Source organism: Temnothorax nylanderi, unplaced genomic scaffold, assembly GCF_030848795.1.
Source record: "Temnothorax nylanderi isolate EJ_2023f unplaced genomic scaffold, tnyl_v1.0 TNYL_tig0035_pilon, whole genome shotgun sequence".
In the NCBI taxonomy this organism is placed as follows: domain Eukaryota; kingdom Metazoa; phylum Arthropoda; class Insecta; order Hymenoptera; family Formicidae; genus Temnothorax; species Temnothorax nylanderi.
The window spans coordinates 987,570-1,013,903 of NW_027249097.1; the positions used below are offsets into that span (position 1 = coordinate 987,570).

Sequence of the window (26,334 nt, forward strand, 5' to 3'; positions counted from 1 at the left end):
AAAAAATTGCAAAAATTCTGATGCCAGTATTAGAAATTTTAATCGAAGAAGGAAGAAATATATTTGTTAAGTTGGGAAAAGTATATAAAATTCACATAAAAATATTAATAGTATTATCGGGCATTATTAGGCACAAAAGATTCAACCCGACCGTATATTTGCACGCTTCCTATTTATTTGATTATTAATAAAATATGCTACCAAGATCCAGCCCGATCGAACATGGTACTTTTCTCTACTTAATTAAGAAATATATCATGAGACACAAGCAATGTCACGCTCAAGTGTATTTGATACTTTCGATCGTCGAGCAGATAGTCGATCTTAGTTCGTAATGTATAAGTATCACATAAACATTACTGCTTTATCTTGAACCACACGCTGGCGCGCTGGTTACCTATTTCATAATGTGATTCCCTGCTGAAACTAAAACGCCTCGTTCATATGGTTACATTGATATTAATATCCAATTTAATGTTAACACTAATGAAATAGTTTTCTTATAAAACTTTTGCTATCGTCAGGAAATTTATTTTGATAATTACAAAACGATGGATGGAAATACGCGAGGAATTTTGTATTCTCATCTGTTGTACTCGTATTAGCCTTGATTTGATTCGTTACAGTTTTCCGTAAGCGAGCGAATTATTATCTATTTTGTTCGGCGAAAGAACCAAGTTTCGTTTACTTGATTTACAATTTGCGCCATTTGCGTAGTCACGCCTGTTTTTCTTCCGGTTCCTAATAGGAATCTTGAGCGTTGCTCGGGACACCCTGTGTATAAACGAGCGTCGTGTATCATAACGTTGCGCCCCGCGGTGTTTCAAGCCTCGCAAGCACTCGTGGGAGCTTTAACGAAGCTTAAACTCGCCCATATACTTACACACCGACCACAGTATAGTCCAAAGGAAAACACACAGCCGCAAACATTTTTTTTTCTTTACTCGATGCACAACATCTCTTCGATCGATTATCCGTAAAAGCGCTCGGTCGGAACAAATCGCACCTCTCCCCACGTCCCTCGATCCCCACACCTTCGTGTTCGTTTCGGATAATCGGCTTTTCGTTGTGCACGCTAAGAATTACGAGCTAGAGTTATGAGTTATCTAAGAGTTACATCACCGACGCGCTACGAGTAAACGCGCGCGCGATTACGCTTTGTTCCTTTTGAAACTTTTGTTTCAAAAATTTCCATCAAAAATCCCCCTCGATAAGTCACGTCGGAATTTTTGAGCTTTTTTTTTTACTAGAAAATCTTACTGGAATTTTCATAATTTCGCGCGGAGCTTCCTGAAAGCCAAACAGAATCAAGAATGACGGCTCACGATTTTGATTAGAGGCCCTCTATCGCGAAGTAATCTTAGGCCTGTATTAGTAGTTATTCATAACTGTTCTCAGCTAATGAATTTCAAGCTAATCACATGATATTACTCGATAAATAAATTTTGAATGTGCTTGCTGATTTACTATATTAATACTTGCATTTGATTATCAATCATGAAAACTTAGACAAATGTATAAAGTTTATAAATAATCTGTACTTATATTTTCTCGTGATTTTTATTACAAGATTTCTATCACAAAGTAGTCTTTTTTTATTTCTTTATTTATATAAAGTTGCGTTTTCTGTTGAGAAAGCAAGGAAATCGGCTTTAAAGCATGATTAAACGTTAGAATTTTGAAAACTGGTTTAGAAATGTCAGAGAAACTTGAGTTTTTTTGGGGGAGGGGAGAACCTGCTTTTGTAATTTCTATTAGAGGATGTCGAGATGCGCGGGCAATCAAACTTTACCATGTATTTATATGCGCTGGCTCTTTTTGTTTCAACTGTCCGGTAAAAGGCACGCCGGCGCGGGGCGCGACAATTGTATCGCCACATGGCGCGATTCGAGGCCCTCGGAAAGGGCAGATGGTGCGACTCGGAGGGTTCCCGCCATTGTGACACCATTGTTTCTGTCCCGCGCGGCCGCTCGCAAACTCATTGTACTAGATAAAGAATTACGATACATATTTCGAAAAAGCAGGCGCGCGCGCGTACGATATTCCAAGGTGTACGTCAAAACGTGGGAATCGGATGTGCGCCTAGGGCGCCCTTCTCTCCCTCGTTTATCTAACGGATCGGGGTCTTTCGGAATCCTAACGGGCGATACCTTGGGCTCGCGTAAGAAAGTTGTAAGCTGTAGGAAAGTATTATTTCGATCCCTCTTTAGACCGAGGCAAAACTTCGTCTCGCGGATACTACGTCTCCGCGAGACAGAATCCGCGTTATTGCGTTATTCAGATTTTTGCGTCGCGCGACGTCCGTTGAATGTTGAACGTAAATTGAACGTTCGTTTTCTCGAGGTCGCCAATGGTCGCGTCTCTCGAATCGGACATTTTATATTTTTGAAGCTACGCTCAGCATATTTCGGACGGCGACACGGAGGTACCGTCCAATGTGGAATCGGCCGGTCCGGTTCGGGCCGGCCGTCGTTGGGCCGTACCAACATGATCGGGGAACTCGGTTTTTCCATCTGGCTTCTCCCGTCCCGCGTTCTCTCGGCTCCCGCCGTTTTATCCACCGTACATTCCGCGTTTCCTTCGACTCTTCATCTCTCACCGTCCCGTTAGAGAAGTACGCTAATTTCAACATTTTCGTACGTTTCCATACGTATGTACGTACGTTCGTTCGTTAGGTTGCCAATGCTGGGCCCTGGGAATGCGCGATGGCTTTGTCTCTCCTCGTCTTTCTCGCGCTGCCAGTTCTCCCGCCTCTCTCGCTCCCGTACGTACCCCCAACTCCCCTCCGCTTCTCCCGCTCCCGTTCCTTTCCCCTCTAACCTCAACAACGCCGCTGCCTCTCCATTGCGTCTGTCTCCCTCGATCACCCCGTCTCTCTCGCTCGCGCGTCTTATTGACCCGGACCCGGTTCTCTTCTCCTCTCTCTTCGATTCGCGCCGGGTTACCCGCACCGACTCACTCGCCGCCTCACGACGGCAAGGGTTGCCAGGGGGGAGAGGAGAGCGAGGGGCGGGTGGAGGAGGTGGTGGTAGCACCGCGGGGCAGCGGGAGGGACGGGAGGACAGGTCCGACGCACAGGTCCCGCGATATACATTTTCATTTCATCTTCTTGGCGCGCTATCGGAGACAGAGAAAAGTAGAAAGAAAGAGAGAAGGAAAAGAGAAAAAAGATCAGCGCCCGCTTTGAGGAGGAAAGCGGTTGGGAAAAAATTTTGGCCATTCCCCCGCGAGCGCGTTGATCGGTCAGGGTTTTTCCCGTTCGGTTAGCGCCTGCGAATTCGCACGAATTCCAATTCGCGACTTTGCGTCGCGAGGAGAAAAAAGAACGCGATGCGAGTGATACGTTGCGGGAGCGTCACATTCCTGTGGTTTCGTATCGATAAAGAGATAATAAGGGGGTTATATACGATGGAAGAAATGAGTTCGCGTCCGCGCGGCGCCGGCGAAACAAAATTCGCGTCAGTGCCCCCGAGTTGCAACACGACTTACGTCCCCCATCGAGAAAAAAATTACTAATTCGAAGAAGGAATTGTATTCTGATCGGTGCGGCGAACGTATCGCTTGCATTGGCGATTGAAACGTGATCGCGACAGATAAATTATTACAACTTCGTATTTTGCCTATCATAAAGGCATTTCTTTCAAGATGGCGCGTAATGACGCGCCTTGCCGCGGGGCGTACGTAAATCCGGCCTCGAAGCGCGTCGTGCGTGAATCGGACCTCCTCGCGTGGTCGATCCTCGGAGGCACATTCCATTCGTAGAACGTGAAATTTTATCGCTTCGCCGAAGGTTCTTCCGTATCGACCGACGAAGAGAAGACCGGCCCGTCGTCGCCGGTCGGTAAAGACAGCGGGCGCGCGTCCTCGTCCTCGTCCTCGTCCTCGTCCTCGCGCGTACGTGTTACGAGCGCGAAAAAGGGCGTAAAGCGATGGGCGCGAAAAGCAGGAAGCGTCGTTCGTCCGCGATGTGGGGCAAATTCCAGCGAGCTAGCGAGAGCGTAGCGGTGTAGCAAAACTCAAGGGGGATAAAAAAAAAGGAAGAGAGAGGTAACAGAAGAAAGAGCACGCAATGATGACGACGAGGAGTCAGCCAGTCGGTCGCGATAAATGCGTCTCTCTCTCTTTCTCTCTCTTTTTTTCCTCCTCTTTCCGCGTGCTTCTCTTTCTCTGCCTAAAAGTTGACCTCGAGTTTCAAGGGTAGAGAAGGGTTCGCAGTCGTTTCTGCGCCTCGCTCGCCCCTTTCCCCTCCTCTCATATCTTACCGGTGGGACTATACGGCGAGTCGCGCGCGCGGGGCTCTCGAATTCTCTACGAACGGAGAGAGAACGGAAGAGGAGAAAGCGACGTTGCCTGTAGCGCGACGGCGGTAGACTCCCGCCATCCCCACCGGCGGTATAACGCCGTTCGATTGGCCAGCGCGCTTAGGTTCTCCTTTGTGAGCGGGCGGGTGAAAGCGTGCTTGGCAACGTCGCGAGAGTTTGCCGGCGTCCGCTGGAAGGAAGGCTAAACTGATATGAGTGCGAGAGAGCGAGGACGAGAAAGAAAGAGAGAGAGAGTGAGAGAGAAAGAAGGACAGAGAGAGAGGGCGAACGAGACACCCGGCAGAGGGGCGGTGGGAGGGGGGGAGGGGAAAGGGGGACGATATGGAAGACAGAGAAGGAGAGAGAGAAAGAAAGACAGACAGATAGACGGGGAAAGAGAGGAAGAGAGATCGTACGAGCACGTCCAGGCGGTCTGTTCTCGCCAGGTTCGCCCTCTGTGTGTGCGACGTCGCGTGTAGTGAGTCGGTAGAGGCGATAGAGAAGTGAGTCGCGCGCGCGTACGCTTCTCCAATGTGAAAAAGCTATTGCTATATACTACTACCATTACAGAGCCGCCGTTACTACTAATACCACTACTCCTCTATCGCCACCGTCGTCATCGTCGGCGTGCTCATCGGACGTGCCGGCGTCGCTTCGCTCCGCTCCGCTCCGCGTCGCGTCGCGTTGCGTCGCGCCAAGCCGAACCGAACCGAACCGAACCAAACCAAATCAAGCCGAGTTGAGCGGACTGCGGAGCCGTCCGTGTGCGTGTTTATAACGCGCGGAAACAACGGAGTACCGGCGTCCCGCGGACGCGCGTGACGCGTAACCACGCGTCGCGCCTCGCGCCTAAGCGCCGCAGAGCGTCCGTTCATTGGAAAACGCTGTTGCTGCTTCTACCGTTCCCCGACATTATATCAAGGACGCGGTGTGTACACCCGTATCCTTGCGTCGGCGCCGCCGCCGCCGCCGCCACCGCCGCCGCTGGAAGAAGGAACCACCGTCGAACAAGCGAGTTTCGCCGCGGGACGGCATAGGGGGAGATAGAGAGAGAGCGAGACGGACCCGTAGGCTAGATAGGGACAAAGAGACGGAGAAAAAGACAGAGAGAGAGAGAGAGAAAGAGAGGAAGAGAGAGAAAAAGAAGGCGCGAGAGAAAGAGAGACGGAGCGAGCGTGAGCGTTCGACGTCGTTGCTCTTCGTTGTCGATGGTGGGGAGGCAGAGGGAAAAAGAAAGAGCTAGAGGGGGAGAGAGAGAGCGCCCTCCCCTACCCACCCGCCCGCTCGCCTCCTCTGCCCGCCGCCGTACCTACTCACGGAGCTAACGAACGGTCGAGCGTAGCGTCGAGTAGACCGCATCCCAAGTATAACGTACGTACGTATATTCACGGGGAACTGAAGCTAAGCGTGCCGCGGCGTGTTCTACGCGCTGGTTACGCGTAAAGAAAAAAAAAAGAGGAAAGAGAGAAGGAAACCGGGGGAAACGTCGTTTCGCCTGCGCTCGCCGTTCGCGATGCGAGTAAGCGAGCACTGGCAAGCACGAGCGTTATAGTGATCGGTGTTCTTCTTCGTAGCGGTGTTCAACCGTCACCGTCGGCCGCGGTTGAACGTGGACAGTGTCGTGTGACAGTGAGACCGCGTTTGAAACGCGTGCGTGTGGTGCGTGTCTCTCCTCTCCTGTCCGACATCTAAGCGTTCGTACCAGCGAGTTCCCAAGTGTGCGAATGTGAGACGGATTCCGTGTACGTGCGCGAGCGAGCGAGTGAGAGAGAGAGAGAGAGAGAGAGAAAGAGGGAGAGAGAGAGAGAGAGAGAGAAGGAGTAATATAGAGTTTGCTGTCTGTGTGCACTGTGCGTGCACACGCGGGATGTTGCCGAGTTATGAGCGTGCGGGCGCGCGCGTGTGCGTGTGAGTACTAGAAAGAGAGAGAGAGAGAGTGTGTGTGTGTGAGAGAAAGAAAGATAGAGAAAGGGAGGAGGAGAGAAAGACTCGTAGCAAGAAAGAAAGACGGACGGGAATAGAGAGAGGGAGAGGGAAAGAGAAAGGGAACGCTAGCGCGTGCATGTGTACGTGTGCGCGCGCGTGCAAGCAATTCCTCCGTGAATTTTTCTTTTCCCTCGCTGGTGTTGTGTCACCGGCGGGTAAAACGAGAGGCTGAGGACGCTCACGGACGTACGGACGTACGTCGCGATATGTCGGAGCACCACCGCGTGGCCGGTGGCTGGGGCACCGCGAGCCCGGGTAACCGAGAGGATGCCTCCGGCGGTGCCGCCTGGTGGCCCTCCAATCTCCAGACCGAACAGCAGCAACAACAGAATCTACATCAGCATCTGATGAATCAGCAGCAGCAACAGCAACAGCAGCAGCAGCAACAGCAGCAGCAACAGCTCGCGCAACAGCAGCAGTCGCAGCACCATCCGGACAGCGTCCGAAGTACTGCCGCCGCGGTGAACCAACAGCTCTTCTCCTACAAAATGGCCTCCAGCTTCCAGAACCCGGCCACCACCGGCGCGATATCGAGTCCGGTGTCGACATCCACGCCGGGCGGCGGCGGCGCCGCGTGCATGAGGGGTGGATACGATTACAGGCTTGGTACGGCGCCGGGTCCTGGACAAGGCGCCGCTGGCGGCGGCGGCGGCGGCGGCGGCGGTGGCGGCGGTGGTGGCGGCGGTGGTGCGGGTGCCGGTGGCGGCGGCGCCGCCGGCGTACCCGGCACACCTTCCGCACCGCCGCCCGGCGTACAGTGGTGGTATCCGAGCGGAGTCATGGACGCCGCCACGCAGAACAACCTGCACCAGCAGTTGCAGAACCAGCAGCAACAACAACAACAGCAGCAGCAGCAGCAGCAACACCTCTCGCCCATTACCACGCAAACGTCCACGCCCCCCGTTATGTCCCCGGTATGTTACGAAGTACGAGTACGGTGCGAGTAACCATACCCTCGACAAGAAAGAAAAAGTGTATATTCTTCCCTTTTCGCGCGCGCGAACAGTTTCTTTTCCCGCGTTCTCGGCAAGCGAGACCCTGCCGCCACCGCCGCCGCCGTCTTCCCTCTTTCTTTAACGCCTTTGCACTTCTTTTAGGCATTTCGCAAATACCTTTTCGTTACCGGACGGTCCACCATTCAGTCTCGAATATATTTCAGTATATTTAGTAAGAACAAGTAAGAATTGTCGCGCGTGTACGTGAAATATAAATTCATACAAGGATAGGAAAAGAAGCTAATAATCGTGCCATTATCGCGCGCAAATTGAATTTTCGTCGAGCAGCCTCGATTTAAGAAACGGCCGTCCGGTAACTGGTTGGCTTTTATGCGACGCCTTTGTACTACGTTGTAGTAGTAGATACGTAGGCCGAAACGCGACGACCTCGCTCCTCACCCCTGTCCCCCTCGTTCCCCCTGCTCGCTGGCCTTTCGGCCACTTTCGCGCGCTCGGCGAGCGAACGAGCGAGCGAGCGGGTGGCTATAATACGAAGACAGAGATACAGCCGGTCCGACCAGGTGGCCACGCGGCCACTTTTGACAATTTTTCCGAATGCCTCCGACGAGATACGCGGCAGAGTTCTTTTTAACGATGCTCTCTCTTTAAGCCTTAGATACCTTCGTTGGGTCCGTTAGGTACCTCAACTCTATATAATATTGATTCTGAAATTATCGTAGGATAATTTGTCTGAGAAACGCGCGTGAAGCGCAAAAAATACACCAAGGAAATTCCCAAATATAATTTCGCGTTCGCTGCACACAAGTTTTTTTTGCGCAGCGTATCCTTAAATAAAGTGAATGGATTTCGGGTTTTTTTCTCTGTCTCTTCGCGTTCGTCTCTCTCTCTTGTCAACGCGGCAGGAGTTTTGTCTGATTTTATCCGTCGTCCCTTCCATCTCGCCATAGTGATCGGTTGTTGTCGATTTTTCACAATTGCCGGAAAGTGCGGGTCGAGCATGTCGGTTTTTATTTGAGGGTTCAACGAATTTTGACAAAGTGGTTAGTCCGTAATTAGTGAAGTGGTGGCGTCCGATGGTTCCAGCGAGATACACTCGCTTTACTTGTGAATTAACTATCTCATTGTTTCTATATACATGTATATTATCTCTCCGTACTTCTTTCGATATTAGATAAATTTGTATCCTATTTGTCTAATTGTCAGTTAAAAATATCGGGTGATGAGCTTTATTACAATAAACTCGCCTCGCTGGTTTCGAAGTCTCGCGTCTCGAAGATACGTTGAGAAATTAAGATCGTTAACTGCGATAGGCCCAGGTATCGGGAGAAAAGTTAGATATATTGGGATCCCTTCGGTTGTACTTGGGATAGGCCTTTGATAGGCAACGATGAGCAGGCGATCCGGGAACGTGATTGCGATAATTGCGATAAAAGGTATATGCATGTACGTATTCCCCCGTATTCTTCGGTGTCGTCTCATAATGTGCGTGTAAAGGCAACTCGCGAGGAAACCACGGCATATTCGCGTTGAAGTTTCGCTTATCATCCCTCGCGTTAGCAATTCTGCAGTGGAAAGAAGGGAATATTATTCGAGAGAGGTATATAATTTGTTTCGCGCAGTATTGATCGATTTTCACCGATCGCCGACAGCGATATAATCTCGGTAACTAAATTTTTTATTCGCGTTCATAGAAGGCGAGGAGGGAATTTAGAAATACGCAGAATGTGGAAACGTAATTTTTCGAAGAGCAACTTTGTGCAACGGCAAGTTAAACAACAAAAATTTCGTATATCTTGTATACAGGGTGCTTCTCGATTAACTGCGCACTTTTTAATCCTATAGCTATAGATTCTTCGGTTTCGAGCTGACTTTTCCCGATGTAAATTCTGTTATCTCTCCTAGACGAAGAAAATGCCCAAAGTTAGATAAAAAAAAGTATTCGCTCCTTTTATCGTTTTCGGAAAAGGCAAACGACCGACTAATCGGTCGGCTCTTTTGTCTGCTTATGGCTCGACAAAATTGACGATTATGTGTGTGCGTGTGTGTGTAGATTTGGACGGAAGCGACAGAAGAGACGGAAACCTTAAGATCCTGTTATCTCGCGAACCGAAAAAGGATCCTCGACGTATCTTGTGAAGCTATTCTGTCGGATATCGAGTTACATGCGGAAAAAGCATATTATTGCAAATGCGAGCGAGCAAGCACGAGAGAGAGAGAGAGAGAGAGAGAGAGAGAGAGAGAGAGAGAGAGAGAGAGAGAGAGAGAGAGATTCGAGTCGTCATTCAAGTATACAGTTGATAGGCCAAGAGTGCCGATTGTCATCGTTCGTATCTCAGTGTCCAGTTGATCAGGCCGGGATTTTCGCGCGTTTCGTTCTCGCGTTCCCGTCCGGACTCGCGCGCGCGGTTCTCACCCCGTCGCGTCCGTCCGTCCGTCCGTACGTACGTACATCCGCCGTCCGCTATTGATTCCGGGTTTCGTGCAGCCTTCTTCATAAGTGCGTTCGCGTTCAGCGAGTCCGGCCGCGCTTGCCGGTTGATATCATCCCGTTTTACTTTTCGTCTTTTCTCGTCTCGCGATTTCATTGGCGCTAAGTGTCAGGAGATCTGTTCTTTTTTTACTCGCCCCATCCCCCTTTTTTACTCTCCGAGTAAAATAAGCGCGCAATCGAGCGTCGTGTGTGGCGGGAAAGAGGGGCGAGGAAGGTCGAAGGAGAACGCGGATACTGCGACTGAACGGACCTCTAAAAATTTGTCAAATAAGGGGACAGAAATAATTGAATTTACTTAGATACTCCATGCTTTCCTTCGTTTTAGGATTGTTTAGCTTACGTTGATCGAGACCGTTCAAATTTAAAATTCAGATTTGGGGGATATCGGAGAAATATACATGCATATATTTACATGAGAAAGTATATACAGCGAGTGTCGGAAACAAAAAGAAATTATTTTTTTGTAATGTGAGAAAGTATAATAACTTTTGAAATGATAATGGGGTTTAATTAAAGAGTTAATTAAACAGTTTCTTTTTTTTCGTAAAATTTCCATTATCTGTATTATCTGTATTACATTAACTTTTTAATTAATTACGTCGTCACGATTCATAGTTATTTGTAAAATTGCTTTTCTCTCCGAGTCTTTTCTCTTAAAAAAAAAAAAATACGTCAGATTTGGTCTTGTAAGTTTTGGCACGCTTACGAAAAGCAACAACCAGAGTGTCAACTTTTTTTCCTTACGAATTTGATAGGAATCTGAGATCGCCATCTTCTTCTGGCAATTTCCCGATCTTGGTCATTGACATTGACAGTGATATTGAAGCCAATTTTTTTTTCCCCCAATACGAATATATAATCGCTGCTGATAGTGCGACGAAAGCGGAATCCTGCTCCGGAATGCATGCTAGACCACATATGAAAGTTCGCGATGAATGATCGGGCCGATTACGCACTTTCGAAATAATAATGTTCGAGAGGAGCGACGCAATTTGCGATTTCGCACGATATCTCAGCCGGAAACGCTGGAGATTTTTTGTTAAAAGTTCTATGAAGTCTAGAAAATAGGTATTTGAAGAAGATGGAATATATATATATATATATATATATATATATAATATACATGTCCTTTTTTTTATATAAAAATAGAACCGGAATATAACTGGATGTTGACGCAGTTTTGAAAAATCCTGTCGCATTAATGAATAAAAGAACTTGTCCCGAGTTTATAGAGTCCATTTATAGAGTCAAAATATATTTAATATTTATATAAAATCGCCCGTAATACACTTTTTATATTCTTAAGAAACAAAGAATAGATTATTCCCCACTTTTTCGGTTTAAAATATATATCGAGTGCAGGATTTTTTTTTCCCCCAGGAATAGACTGTTCGACTTCGCACGACACTTGTGCCGACAAACGAGGAGAACGCGTGTTTCACTTTTTTCTTCCGATTTTTCTTGAGATATAACATCGATTTTTCTAAGATTTATTATCCCCGCCCACGATCGCGCGGCACCGAAACTTCAGCAAACGAGAGCGTCGGAGCACAATTCACGCTTTAATTAACGAGCACGCAGTAATGATCCCCGATACGAGTACACGTGTCTCGGAGCTTAGCCTACGTTTGTCGATAACTCTCTAGTAAAACGGGTAACGGCTTGTGTCTGTTTGAGAGAGGTACTGTCGAGAGTCACTCTCAAGAGTCATACAAACGGACATGGGTATTGAAAAGTATACCACACGGAGTTACTTTCTTACACTTTTACTCTTTTACTCTCCTCACATCCGAGAGTCGCACTCGCAGATAGATCTTAAGAGAATGCTTTGTAAGTACGATTCTCGTTTGAGTTTCGAACGTATTTTTTCTCGAATGGCCATAGCGGCCGTAATTTTCCACGAATTTGAGAGCTTCAGAATGGTTCGCGAATGCGCGTGGCTAATATCTGATTCTGATTGTCCCAAATCCAGAATTTTTCATTAGATTACTTCAATCTCTTCACAGTGCGCGTATCGATTAAAAGAAGGTTAATACAAGGAAACAAATTTTCTATAGTGCAATATATATAAGGTAAATGAATAAAAACAAGACACTTGCATATTTTTCTCAAATTAGAAACCATCAGAAAATGTGCAGAACCCTTTCGATTATTCCATATCTATTTAAAATGATCTAAAATATTCCTAACATTACGATATATCAAACACGTTAAATATTCGATCGTGAGAACGTAGCGTCTTCCAATTTCTCGACATTATTTCCGCGGGTTAATAAAAGTCCGCGGGCAAAGCGTTCGGCGATGATAAAGCTTTCCGGTGGACGAAGGAACACCTGCCGAACGAACGAGATCGCAATCGCAATCGCGGTCGCAAGCTCGAAGCTTTCTTCTCCGTTTTGCTCGTTTTCTTTATCGCCGTTCGTGGAATACGCCCCGTCGCAAACATCCGACTTCCGTTTCGTGCCCGACGTTAATTTTATTTCCACCGTTGCGAGACCATATAGGAAACCATACGCCCGGCCCCCGTAAATGCAACGCCTGCGGCCCAGGAGGCATACATTTTTAATCCCTTGCATATCACAGCGAGGAGTGCGAGGAGGGAAGCGAGAGGGGGAAGAAATAACGCGATCGTTTTCCCGTTGCGGGATGTACCTTTGATAGTCGTATTTTTATTTAACTCCTCCGTTACTCTCTCGGACGATTCCGTTGCCGTAAAAAGTAGCCCTTAAGAACGCTTATCGTCAGAATTTTGGATATTGATTAATTAATTAACAGGGGTGAGACGTAATTAATTAATTAATTAATTAAGTCAGACATATTTTATGTAATGCGATATATATTGAACCGCCCCATAAATAATGCGGGTTTCAAGAGCAGGAGAGTGACAGCCTGCTCGTTTACGCTTTTTAAAACGTCGAGAGAGGAAACGCGCGCGAAAGAAGCCCGCATCACTTATGGAGCGACTCAATAACAATGTCGATTCTACATAGTAGTTATTTTGCCGGCAGATCTCACATCCGCACGTAGGTCAACTAGATTTCCGATTTTTTCTGCAGGTACGTGGTAACTATTATTATTCGCAATCCGGAGTAATAATGGTCGGTATATTGTACGTATAGCACGAGTATAATTGTGCTATATCACGTCTTACGCTTCACAAAGAGAGCCCGGAGACGTCGAGAGAGAGATCATATCCAATTCGGGTATGTCGCGTACGCTGGCGTGTATAGCATAAATATACAAACTGGTGCGTGCTTTAAGAGAGTCTTAAATGGACATTTTGTTTACACGTTTGTCTACTGTAGATGCTTCTTGTCTGCTTTCAATTTTTTTCTGAGGCTATCAATCGCGAGTTTGGATGAGAATTCCAGTTTTTCACACGAAGACGCGCGATGACGTTCATGCGTATATACGTGTGTCCGGTATTTTATTTAAAATCTACGCAAAATTGTTACGTCCAGCTGTTTTAACGTTCAACTTTCCGCAATGATGGGGCTACGGTTGGAGCGTAATAACTATCAAACATACAACGATCTGATAATATAATAATGATATAATGCCGATCTATATTTGTTATTATTATTAATTACGGCATTATGTGCAATAACAACGACGTAGTAATTATGTACGTAATGATAATATACTGTACAACGTTGCACGTACGTACAATGTAATGACCATTGTTACTTGACAAAATCAAAAACGCGCGCTTGTACGGCGAGCATTGTTACGTGTGTCTCATTGTCAATGTGAGATCGCGGGCCGCAGCCGTTTATTAATTTAACACGCAAGTCGTATTACGTAAAGTGCGTAACGACACGTCTCAGTTATCGCGGATAACTTGGCTAAATTCGCCCGCGGCAATGTCTGAACGACTTAATCTTTCGCATCACGGTGTAAGAGAAAAAACAATCTCAATTTTTTTTTCGCAGCAGCTCGCGAAAAGCGAGCTAACGGACACGCGAGAAAATTCTCTCACCACTTACGCAAATTTCTCATAATACGACGACACGGCGCATTTTACTCCGCGTATTAACATATATCTACACGAGTTTTGCTCGATTTAAAAATAGAAAGTCTATTTTGCGACTTAAATTTTTCTCCCGAATATGTAAAAATAGATCGTTTCTATTTTTAAATTTAAATTTTTCTTTTGATGCGAAAGAAGATTTTAGCACTTAAGCTTCCTTTCAATGGAAAAATGGAAGATTTCTACTTTGAGAATTTAGAGACTTTTCTTTTGTTTTCACGTCGAAATAGAGAGAAGTATTTCCGTCTCAGAAATCTCCTTTGACACAAGAGTAGAAAGTTATTGCTGCCGTTGAGACTTGTTGTTTGAAGGTGTTAACAGGTCTTTTGTTATTTGCCGCGGCAGCGTTTTGCATTGTAGACCGTTTGCTTGGATTTCAGCACCCGATACAGCAGATACCGCAAAATAATCTTCAACAAAATAACGCTCAGAGCCTGCAGCGGGACAATATGCCGAGAGGAGGAAAGGATTCGAAGCCAAGAGGACGGATGACAGCGTACGCGTTCTTCGTCCAGACATGTCGCCAGGAGCATAAAAAGAAGCATCCCGAGGAGAAGATCGTCTTCAGGGAATTCTCCAAAAAGTGTGCAATGAGGTGGAAGGTGAGATTTTTTTTTCAGCTCAAACTACTCGCTATAATTCACTACAAATTACATTTTTACAGATATTCCAGCAAACATATGTAATATGCATAAGTAATATGCATCTTACATGCGAGTTATAATTTCCTACTCAACAATGTAAATGCAATATGACACATACTTGATGTTTGCTGGGATAATATTGTATATGTATAAAAACATATAAGTAATTGTTTGATCTTAATATTGTACGTAAATAAATTAAAGATAGATTAATAGAGCTCCCTGCTAACGCTAGGCTCAAGAGAGTCCTTGTAAGAACTAACTTAGAAGCGATTACGATACTTGGTTGGACTTCTCCGCATGTCGGTTTCACAGCCCGAGGTGCGAACGAGAGAAGCGGAATGCGTAACGTTTTGTCGAAAGTCCTGCTTGTGGACTCGCGAGAGCCACTTTGATCTTGGCCTCTGAATAAATACGTGCGCTCGATAAACGCCACGTGCAAGTACGGTATTTAAGCGCGTCGTTACAGGCCGATCCGTCCCGCCTCGTTAAGCCGTCAATCTTCATCTCGTCCAGCAGAATCAAGATTATCGATAAGTAAAACGGATCCGATACACGGCAAAAACCTCCCGCGTCGTGACGCCGTCGTTAAAGAACTGTGTCTTTAGAGTATCTATTATCCTGCGTGCACGCGACTGTGAATATGCCAGGTCGGTCGGGGAACACTTATTTTCTCAGTAATTGAACATTTTATCGCACGTGAATATGCGAGATCAACCGTATGGAAACGCTAACGCTATACGAAATACCGTATGTGTCGTAGACTATGTCGGACATCGAGAAGAAGCGTTTCCACGAAATGGCAGAGAAGGACAAGAAGAGATACGACACGGAGATGCAGAACTATACGCCGCCTAAGGGAGAGAATAAGGGCAGGGGCAAGAAACGCAAACACATCAAGGATCACAATGCTCCCAAGAGATCGCTGTAAGCCCTCACGCTGTTTAATACATAATGTATCTCGATCGCGAGAAAAAAAATTTGCTTGATTAATATTTAAACACGCAGCGAGAAAAGTTAACTTGTAAATTCGAACGGAAACAGAAGTTTAACTTTTTTTAAAGCTTTATTCGCATTTTAGTGTCATTTCTGGAATCTTGGCTTCCCGCAACTTTATTTCTTTAAAGTAAAGTTGCAATTGTTTTTCTGAAAATTAAATTTACAGCAATTTCTCAAAACTACATTCAAATTTAGATTATTTCCGAATTATACATTGTAATTTTCTTTAGTCTCTATAAGATTGGTTTAGCATATTATCGCAGCACGAACCCTTTGAATAATAGCAGATAGATTTAATAATTAATTTCATCAGGTCTGCTTTCTTCTGGTTCTGCAACGATGAACGCGGTAAGGTCAAAATGCTGAATCCTGAATATGGCGTAGGCGATATAGCTAAGGAATTAGGCAAGAAATGGTCGGACGCAGATCCCGAAACCAAATCCAAATACGAGGCTATGGCAGAGAAGGACAAGGCTCGATACGAAAGGGTAACGTATCTAAATTTAGCACAACCTTACGCTTTTAACCATTAAGACTCCTAGCCCCGGTACTGCTATCATGTAACGTCAGAAGCTAAAAGTCATGAATTTTCTTATACTACATAGTTGGAATATATTACTCTTCTTTTTGCACAACTCGCAACTCGAATCTGATTGAATTGATTTACGAGATGAATGTCCAAGCGTTTTCGAAATAAAGATGAAATATTCTTTTTTTCCTCGCAGGAAATGACCGCGTACAAAAAGAAAATACAAAACGACGGCGCCCCGGTGGTGGGGGCCGCGCAGGCGAACCAAACTATAATAAAAAGCGACAGCGAAGAGGAATGGAAGGACGACGACGAATAGCGGATGCACGTCGAAATTTCTTCATCTATCACCCCGTGTCCTTCATCCTGAAAGCATACCTCACCTACTGTACGTACCATTGACCTTAGCGTGAGCGTACTTACACCACCATCACTAGGAAAACGAAGCAACTAACCACCAAGCAACCTACCAATCAACCAAGCTCTTCAACAATCCCCCCACCAACCAACCTCCTAATTCTTTCCCCGATTATTTACGATAATGATAAAGTAATCCGCGCTAATTATGGTAATTATTTTAAAAGGAAAAACTGGTATGCATGAGTGGTGCGCGAGCGTGAGCGAGAGAGGATCATTGTGTGAGTGAACATTTGTACTTTAACATATTGATAGTAACGATGATGTAAAGCGGCTAGTAAGATAGCGGAAGATAATGGAAGAAAAAAAATTAATGAAATGAGAAATCAGAATCATGAGTAAAATGCAAAAGCGGAAGAGATAAGACGTGGCAGGATGCCCAATACTTTCTCTATCCGGATGGAAGGCGCAGGGGCTCAATCATTGTTGACTTTTTGCTCTGTCGACGCTATATTACGAGCTATGTAGCTTAGTTTACTAATGACGAAACGCCGCGATAATGACGGCCTCCGTAGGGCGGGGATCGGAGATGGCTGTAGTTCTTTTTGCCGTGTTCTTTCGGATTTTATCCGGTCATGCGAGGATTGTCCTTTTGTGTCTTTTTCACGCATTGCCATCAGCACTGGTGAGAGAGAGAGAGAGAGAGAGAGCTCTCTCGGATCCTCGCTCTCGAAAGAGGCGAATCATGTCGCGTTGTTGCAAAATTAATATACTTTTTTGGGAAACTTTTTTTAGTTCAATTCAGTTCAGTCCAGGTCTGTTCTGTTCACTTGTTGCCAGCGTCGTTATGGCATGAACACACATACATATATATACACACGCAGACACGTACAGACAATTGTTGTATATCCTTGTACAGAGAGCTTCATTTTTTTCTTTCGTATATTTTTAGCGAATCGATCATGTTGAGCGCGCGTGATGGGGCATGGGGCCGCTTTACGCATATTTGCGAATATATAATTGATTTTATCGAGGTACACACATGTCTCTTGTAGTAGCTGTAAGTACATTTAGAATTAAGTATACGTGTATCTTAACGCAGACTTGAATTCTCCGGCGACTCTCTACGTCTTTTTTTTTAAGCATGTACTTTTTTTCAACATTTACACGGCGGTGTTACAAGCCACGAGCCACCACGTGATTGAGCCTTAATTACGTAGCCGATAAACGATCGCCCCGAATCGAATCGGGAGAAATTGTGTGCGAGAGAAAAAGAGAGTGCGTATGTATGTAGCTCGCAGCTTCTCTATTAGATCATTGCATATGAGATGTCACTCTTTTGGAAAAAAGTGAACTTTTAATAATCAGGTATATTTACAATCACGTATATTTACAATTCTTTTCACACGAGTATACTACACGTGCATGATTGGCTTTTTTCTTCTTTTTTCAAGTTGTAATAATCGGGAAAATTGAAAAGTTTAGCATATTATTTTTCCATTTTAAAGATATTTCAATCGGCCATTAATAATACTATCAATATTGTTAATGTGTTAATATTACCATTATTATTAATTCTATTACTATTTTATTATAATTACATGATTTCCACATTAGTGGTATGGATTCAGATGTCACTTCTTGCTAAAGTAAGAATTAATTATAAGCATAATTTAGAAATGGTTTATTGTATAAATCACTTTAGAACGAATCATGTGAGAAAAGTGAATAATTGTATGCAAAATTTCACGTCCGGAATATATAGCTGGAAATATGTATCTTTTTATATCTTTTTATCTCTAAGTTTCCTACATTTTTGATCAGCATGATTTTGTGAACTTTTATTATACTTGTGAACTTTATTCACTTTTTATGGATTTTTTTCAAGATATATTGAACGAGTTTTCTGAATTATTGTATAAGTTATATGAATTATGTATTTTCCAAGAAATTAAAATCATTGATGTACATATGAAACCGACATTTCATGTGCAAGGGCCTAATATTAAATCAAAATCAGTAGCACGATATTTTAGCATCTCGTCGGAACAGCAACGGTGTCGCTGCGCGCGCGCGCGCGCGAATCGCTAATGCTTGTTTATCAAAACGACGACTATTGTACGAAAACGAAATTCCATTTTTTTTTCTTATAAACATTCGCGCTGTTTTGAGGCTGCGGGCGGCCTGCAGCCAACGAAATTTTCTATCTTGTTCGAAAAAATCGATTCACGTCCGTTCTGGCGAAAACGCTTCATTAACTTCATTAATATTCGATCTCGACGATACCAGCAGAAATCATTTTTATTTCGTCGTTTCTTTTTAAGACTTACGGTCGCAGGAGCGTCAGGAGCGTTATAATAAAATAGCGCATGACGAATTTTAACACTTTGCCGACCGTTCGGGTAGACCCGTTTCATGATCCATGATCCATTAAACGATCAAATGGATAGACTTATCTGTTTTGCTGTTCTTCTATGATTTTTAATAAGTTCGCAGAAGTATTAAGAGAATTAAATTGTAAGAGGAAGAAAAGGAGTATTTTTTTAAAAAACAATGCAGGTCATAAAAACTGCACAGCCCCAGTTATTTAGGGCTCTATAACTTGATTGGCAAAGGTGTTACACATTCGTCCTGCCGTAACATCGAAATCAATGTGCAACTCTTATGCGATCGTAGTTTTAACGGCGAATTTCTTCTCCATTCTTCTCTCTCTCTCTCTCTTTCTCTCTCTGTTTTTTCTCTTAGCCCGACACTGAAGTGGTCCCTGCCCCTTGCCATCGCCATTCTCCCTCTCACATTCGTTTTTAACTCACTGGAAGAAATAAAAAAAAAAGTAGTAAAAGGGTAATACGTTCAAATCTCTCGTCTTGAGACTCACGTGAATGATATAATAACCGCCGTTTCCTTCGTTAAATCATATTCCCGGGAGTAAATCGGATTAAATAGGAGATAAGCTCCCCGCGAAGAAAAGGCGTTTTCTCTGTCTTGTACTGCCTCGAGTCATCTGGTGTACAGCAGGCTGTATTATAATAAATTATTGTGGTTTCTTGTAATATTAACATTCCTAGATCCTATAGCGTGTACAGTGCATTCTAATCGCATTCGGGATTTAGAGAGGGGACCGAGAGGAGCCGGACCCGGTTAACAAGTAAAAAGTAACGAAAGAACGATGGAAAGACAGGATAAGAAAAAAAAAATACAAATAGGATCTCGCTAGTTTCTTCTTATTCGTCGTTGAATAACGCGAGATGGGTATACATGTAAACGTATGAGGAAAAATATATATGTATATATATAGTATTATATGTTTATATGTACATTTACGCTCGTGTGTATCTACTATATAAATTCTTAGAGGCTTTCTTATGATTGGGACCGACTGACACACTCGCACCCTCGATACACATTCGGCCCGAAACGAAAAAACTTTCACTTTTTCTCAAAGACGTTTAAAAAAATCTCTTTGTCCCTCCCCCGCCACCCCTTCCCTTTCCCACCCCTCCCCCAGAGCACATTGTCTCGCATTGTCGACGTAAAACGGAACAAACAAAAGAAAAATAGAAAAAAAAGACAGTAAAAGATACGGATTTCTAACGATTGATCACGACGAGCAGAACGTGTGGCGAAAAAAAGGAACCTGTTTTCTTAGAGGGAGTTAGAGGACGCGGATGACAAACGACTGTAAAATATCAAATTGTAATATTTTAATACTGATTTGCAGATGTGCATAATTTTAACATATAGCTGGTTATAAAAGGGAAAAAAAAAGAAAAGAGGTGAGCGCGGGATTGTAACTGATGCTGATATTGCGTGAGACACGGTGTATCCGTGTCGATGGGGAAGAACAATTGAACGAATAAAGAGGGAGGAAAAAATGATGGGAAAAGGAAGCAAGGGAAAAAGATGGAAGAAGCGGAATATCTCTCGAGAAGGATCATGACATGAATTTCCTGTGTTGTACTGCTAGGGGAGTTATGATAGTTACACGAGAAGAAATGTTTGTTTTGTATATCTCTTAGGGATAAATAAACTTTTCAAAAAATACATCTCATCTAACTTCTCAGAAACATCATCGAATCTTTCTCTCTCTCTCTATCTCGACGACGGCTTTTCCTTCCTCGCGACTTCGTTCTCTGAACGAATGTAATCGGGGAAATGTACAGGCTATCGTTTGCTGCTCGATTTGTATTAATTTGAAAGTATTCGAAATTACGTGCGACACATAATCTTCAACAGAATAGTATCATTTATTTCGCCAGATGATAATTAACACAATTAAGAATTTCGCAATGAATGTAATTATTTGATTAAGATGCTAATATATATAAGCATTTAAAATCACATCTATTTTAAGAACGACCAGAATCCTTGGTCGAAACGCGGTGACGATTTGTCACGAAAAGGATTATAATCGTTGCCACGATTATAATCATTGCCAGTATATAGTCGATTAAAATTCTTAATTGTGATAATCTTCAACGTTGTGCTGGGGAACGAAAGGAGAGAAATTCTCGTAAACTTTGCATCTGGAGATAATTCAAGTGAATTAATTTCATGCGACGTGTACTTAATCGACTTAAATTTAAATCGAAAAATATAAATTTAATAATTTTTAAGCGTCTCATTGAGCGCAGGTGGATTGTGCAAAAATCGTGAGCGATGTAAATTCTATAATTGTAACATAAATGGAATGGAAAATCAGATTGCGACGTTCGATTATTTAATTCCAGAAACGCGAAAGAAATGGCGATCGATCAAATTTTATTTGTTTCGAATTGGTGGGGAGGAATCTATGGACGATGTTCACACGGCAGAACTTTGCAGATACAAAGTGGTGACATTTGAGTAGCTCTATATATTACAAAAGATGAATGCGATAATAACGATGCGAATAAACAGTGCGCGATATTAACGCAACTATGATTTGACCATTTTTATTTATAGTTTTAGCATCTTATTTTTTAAGCAAAGCTACATGTGTAAGAAAATTAGTCACGCGTTTTATAATCTTCTGTAAAAAAGAAGGACAACAGGGGCGATTTCTTGACGCCATGCAAGATGTAAAGGAGCAACAAGAGGTATCCTCGTGGTGTAGACGGGTAACAATGGCCGCGTTCAGCAGACACAACTGTTGAGTGTCGTCTTATCAACACGCTACGTTGATTTGTTGGGTCTAAAAGTAAGAGCCAATCACGTTCGATTGCTACTGAGCGGTTTGTTCTGCTGAACGCGCCCAATCATACTGAAGTTAGCTTTCAATCTTGCCAACCTAAAACAACTTAAAATTGTGCAGTGTAGACGGACGACCGTAGTCGGATGAGCTGCGAGTAGGATCATCATCTTTCAGTCTAGGGGATCGATCATCGATCATGTATCTTTTCCCCTAGGACGGAACGTGAAAAGTGAAAAGTTTATCTCTTTCTATTCAACACCAATAGAAAGAGATGGGGCCAGTTTCACCAACGTCGATTAACTGTAACCTTCGATTAAACTCACTCTTCATCTCTTTCTAACTGTCCCCCTTATTGGAAAGAGACGAAGAGTGAGTTTAATCGAAGGTTACAGTTAATCGGAGATGGTGAAACCGGCCCATAGTTACATGAAACTTTTCACTTTTCACGTTTCCGCTGTAAGCAAAAAGTTACATGATCGCTACCTAGCTAGAGAACGGGCACAAGTCCCCACGTGGTCTCCAGTCCCCACCAGTGCTTCACTCCCATTCGCCCCCTCCTTAAGTTCACAGATTCACTTTTTCAACCCCATGGTACCCCGTGCCACCCCGTGCTCGCACTGCTCGCAGGTTCGCAGTTCGCAGCACCCGCAGTCTGGTACGTTATAGAGAAGTCTGTAGAAGTGTGTGCTCACCACGTATTCCCGCATGTTCTCTCTTTCTTAATTTTTTATTTTATACAGAAAAAAATCAAACCCGCTTCACACACATAAACAATTGGTGAGTATAAAAATCGATTAGTTTTTCCGATTAATTTTTAATTCAGCTTCCGTCAAAGTTTCGATAATTTTCTTTATTCGCTATATTCATATATATGTTTGACTTATAATCGCTATTACATATATTGATATATTTTAAAATATATTAATGATAAAAAAATATACATTATTCTTAAAAAATATTAGTTACTTAGAAAAGTTAAACGTAAGTGCAGCGATGAGTAATTTTTGCAATTTTTCTCATTTCTTCTTTGGTGCTCACGTGGTGATAAATAAACACAGAGAGCACGTGCTCACGATATCTCAGAATTAGAAAGAAATATTTCTATATTTTATTTAAAGAATTTGAAGGAACTTTTTTCTTTAAAATATTTAATTATTTAATAATGATATACATTAAAATCTAATTTTACTTAAAAAAAAAGGACATGTGCTTGTAATATTTTAAATGCAAAGAAAACTTTCTCTATCTTGTAAGAAAATTGTAAGAAACTGTTCTATTTCTTAAAGAATTTTAATTATTTAAAAATGATACGCTGCCGCCTTTTTATGCTTCATAACTCTATGAAGCTAGCCGACAGAAATTACTAAATTTGATCAGTTTTAATTTTTCTAAGTGTATTTCGTTCGTAAATCAAGTGAATTTCGTTTGTAAGTCCTGTCGCTGAACTGGCTGCGCTAGGTCAGAGTTTATCTTTTTTACTGTATATTGGAAGGAAAAAGAAACTCTGAACTAGCACGGCCAATTCAGTAATAGAAAACGGACCCTTAATTGAAATCTGATTGTTCAATTCAGTGCTATTTGTCTGTGCGCTCTGGCTAGGCGTGTGTCAAACTTTCACTTATTGCAGAATTGTACATTTGCGTGTTTATTTTGAATTGTCATACTACGTCGATATGAGAAAACATATGGATCCTTTACATTAGCTTGATGTTACTTCCAACGAGACGAAAGGGATATTTCAAATAAGTCATTTTTTTAGAATAATCAATCATGGAACAGGACACCGAATATACGATATTGTCCAGATTGTCCTTGGCGAGGAGCTGTGCGGACCCGGTACTGACCACATTCAAAATATTTGTAGTATTTTTCACATCCTACATTTGTCAAGTTATAATTTTTTCACTAATTACTTCAATGATCATATTGTAAACTTAATCGTAATTGAACAATCTACAATATTTTAATCTGGATATATAAACCATATGAATAAATTTTTATTCTAGTGTCAAATGTAGATACTGTACATATAAGAAATTAATACCTTTAGAATAAGTTCAATCTATCGGTTTAAGTAACTAATTTTCTGTACGATATTGCGTAGTCCTGGCGAGTACGTTTACATCTATATGAGGAGTGTGTGAAGACGTTCCAGGACATCGATGACGAGAAGTCTCCAGAGTGGAACAAGTACATTGGCTTCATCAAGAAGTTTGTGGTAGATAGAAATGAAGCCGCGCAGGAGAAGGGTCTGGAAGCGACCCTGGCTTTCGTGGAGAATGCCGCGATCGCCGGCAAGATAGTCAACGAGGTGATGAACGGCATCGTGTCCAAATGCATCGTCGCGCCTAAAGCCAAGATGAAGGAACTGGCTGTGCAAATCACGCTGATGTATATCGAGATTGAGAAGCACGAGGCGGTGCAGCAGGAGCTGCTGAAAGGCACCGAGGCAAAGAATCCGAAAAAGAAATCGGCGTGCATCGCCACCTTGACGCTGGCGCTCAAGGAGTTTGGATCTGAAGTGATCAATTTGGAGCCACTGATAAAGAAGATAGCAAGCTTTCTAGAAGACAGGAACAAGACAGTGCGAGAGGAGGGCAAAGCTATGGTAGTGGAGATGTATCGATGGGTGGGCGATCGTCTAATGCAGCAGTTGAACACATTGAAACCGGTGCATATCACGGAGCTTGAGGCAGAGTTTAACAATCTCGCCGATGAGGAGGTGGTGCCTACGCGCTATTTACGCTCGCAGAACCCGAAGAATATAGTCAACAATGGCGATTCAGAATTCCCGGATATAGATCCGTATGATCTATTGTCGCCTGTAGACATTCTGTCAAAGCTGCCGAAGGACTTTTATGAAAAAGTTGAGGCGAAGAAGTGGGAGGAGCGGAAGGAGGCGCTGGAAGCGCTGGAAACGCTCGTCAAGAATCCGAAACTGGAGAACGGCGACTACGGTGACGTGGTAAGGGCATTGAAAAAAATTATCTCGAAGGACACCAAAAAGCTGGTAGTCACGCTCGCGGGGAAGTGTTTGGCTTACCTGGTGGCGGGTCTGAAGAAACGATTTCAGCCTTATGCTACCGCCTGTTTACCTACCATTCTGGAGAAGTTCCGCGAGAAGAAGCAATCAGTGGTGCAGGCATTGCGGGAGGCTGCCGATGCCATTTACCAGAGCATAAGCATCGATCTCATTCTCGAGGACACTCTAGCCGCCTTGGAGAACAAAAACCCGGCTGTGAAGGCCGAGACGGCCGCGTACTTAGCTCGATGTTTTGCGCATACACCACCTGCGAATCTCAACAAGAAGCTGCTCAAATCTTACACCGGCGCATTGCTGAAGACGCTTAACGAGCCGGATCCGACAGTACGTGATAATTCAGCGGAAGCGCTCGGCACGGCGATGAAGCTGATCGGTGAGAAGGCGATGATGCCATTCTTGACAGATATTGACAATTTGAAGATGACGAAGATCAAAGAATGCGCGGATAAGGCAGTGATAGTCGTCGAGGTGACGAGTGGGACGAAGAAGCAGGAACGACCCAACACCGCTCCGGCTAAAGTGGAATCGCAGCGAGCGAACAAGGCGGAGCAAGGAGAACTCGAAGAGTGGCAAGTTAAATTCTTAGAGGCTTTCCGAAGAGTGGAACGACCCAACACCGCTTCGGCTAAAGTGGAATCGCAGCGAACGAACAAGGCGGAGCAAGGAGAACTCGAAGAGTGGCAAGTTAAATTCTTAGAGGCTTTTCGAAGAGTGGAACGACCCAACACCGCTCCGGCTAAAGTGGAATCGCAGCGAGCGAACAAGGCGGAGCAAGGAGAACTCGAAGAGTGGCAAGTTAAATTCTTAGAGGCTTTCTTATGATTGGGACTGACTGACACACTCGCATTCTCGATACACATTCGGCCCGAAACGGAAAAACTTATCGTTACTTTTTCTCAAATACGTTTAAAAAAATCTCTCTTTGTCCCTCTCCCGCCACCCCTTCCCTTTCCCTCCCCTCCCCCAGAGCACATTGTTTCGCATTGTCGACGTAAAACGGAACAAACGAAAAAAAAAACGAAAAAAAGACAAAAAATACGGATTTTTAACGATTGATGACGACGAGCAGAACGTGTGGCGAAAAAAAGGAACCTGTTTTCTTAGAGGGAGTTAGAGACGCGGATGACAAACGACTGTAAAATATCAAATTGTAATATTTTAATACCGATTTGCAGATGTGTATAATTTTAACATATTTTAACATATAGGTTGTAAAAGGGGAAAAAGAAGAAAAGAGGTGAGCGCGGATTGTAACTGATATTGTGTGAGACACGGTGTATCCGTGTCAATGGGGAAGAACAATTGAATGAATAAAGAGGCAGGAAAAAATGATGGGAAAAGGAAGCAAGGGAAAAAGATGGAAGAAGCGGAATATCTCTCGAGAAGGATTATGACATGAATTTCCTGTGTTGTACTGCTAGGGGAATTATGATAGTTACACGAGAAGAAATGTTTGTTTTGTATATCTCTTAGGGATAAATAAACTTTTCAAAAAATACATCTTATCTAACTTCTCAGAAACATCATCGAATCCAGGGTGTATAGCGGTCATGGAAACCTGGAAGATTTCCATGACTGCTGTACACTTCTTTAGATAAAAAAAGGACATAAAATGATACATCAGCTTCACTTTATATCCATTCTATTTTTGTATCATACAAGTTCTCTTACAATTCTTTTTCTTTTGTTGTCCCTCTAAATATCAGGGTGCATAGCGGTCATGGAAACCTGGAAGATTTCCATGACCGCTATACACTTCTGTAGGTAAAAAAAGGACAGAAAATGTCATTTTTTAAAGATTTAACAAAATTCCAGAAAAGTCACA

At 43.6% G+C, this 26,334-nt stretch overlaps 2 protein-coding genes across 6 annotated transcripts; both read left to right on the top strand.

The window, feature by feature from the left end:
- Positions 1 to 5,682: 5,682 nt before the first annotated feature.
- On the top strand, positions 5,683 to 20,337 carry LOC139771047 (high mobility group protein DSP1). 2 transcript variants are annotated; one of them, XM_071703500.1, is made up of 6 exons: positions 5,683 to 7,201; positions 12,743 to 12,790; positions 14,145 to 14,366; positions 15,172 to 15,335; positions 15,721 to 15,895; positions 16,133 to 20,337. In XM_071703500.1, exons 1-6 carry the CDS (start codon positions 6,494 to 6,496, stop codon positions 16,253 to 16,255), a joined length of 1,440 nt encoding a protein of 479 aa, XP_071559601.1. In that variant the 5' UTR covers positions 5,683 to 6,493; the 3' UTR covers positions 16,256 to 20,337. The 2 variants fall into 2 exon arrangements, with proteins under 2 accessions (XP_071559601.1, XP_071559602.1); XM_071703501.1 differs by lacking the exon at positions 12,743 to 12,790.
- Positions 20,338 to 21,132: 795 nt separating this feature from the next.
- Positions 21,133 to 26,007, top strand: LOC139771046 (protein mini spindles-like). 4 transcript variants are annotated; one of them, XM_071703499.1, is made up of 5 exons: positions 21,133 to 22,121; positions 22,207 to 22,243; positions 23,226 to 23,302; positions 23,571 to 25,300; positions 25,718 to 26,007. In XM_071703499.1, exons 3-5 carry the CDS (start codon positions 23,237 to 23,239, stop codon positions 25,722 to 25,724), a joined length of 1,803 nt encoding a protein of 600 aa, XP_071559600.1. In that variant the 5' UTR covers positions 21,133 to 22,121; positions 22,207 to 22,243; positions 23,226 to 23,236; the 3' UTR covers positions 25,725 to 26,007. The 4 variants fall into 4 exon arrangements, with proteins under 4 accessions (XP_071559600.1, XP_071559597.1, XP_071559598.1 ...); XM_071703496.1 differs by having other exon boundaries at positions 21,133 to 21,922; positions 22,030 to 22,121; positions 23,571 to 26,007; XM_071703497.1 differs by lacking the exon at positions 22,207 to 22,243 and having other exon boundaries at positions 23,571 to 26,007.
- Positions 26,008 to 26,334: the final 327 nt, after the last annotated feature.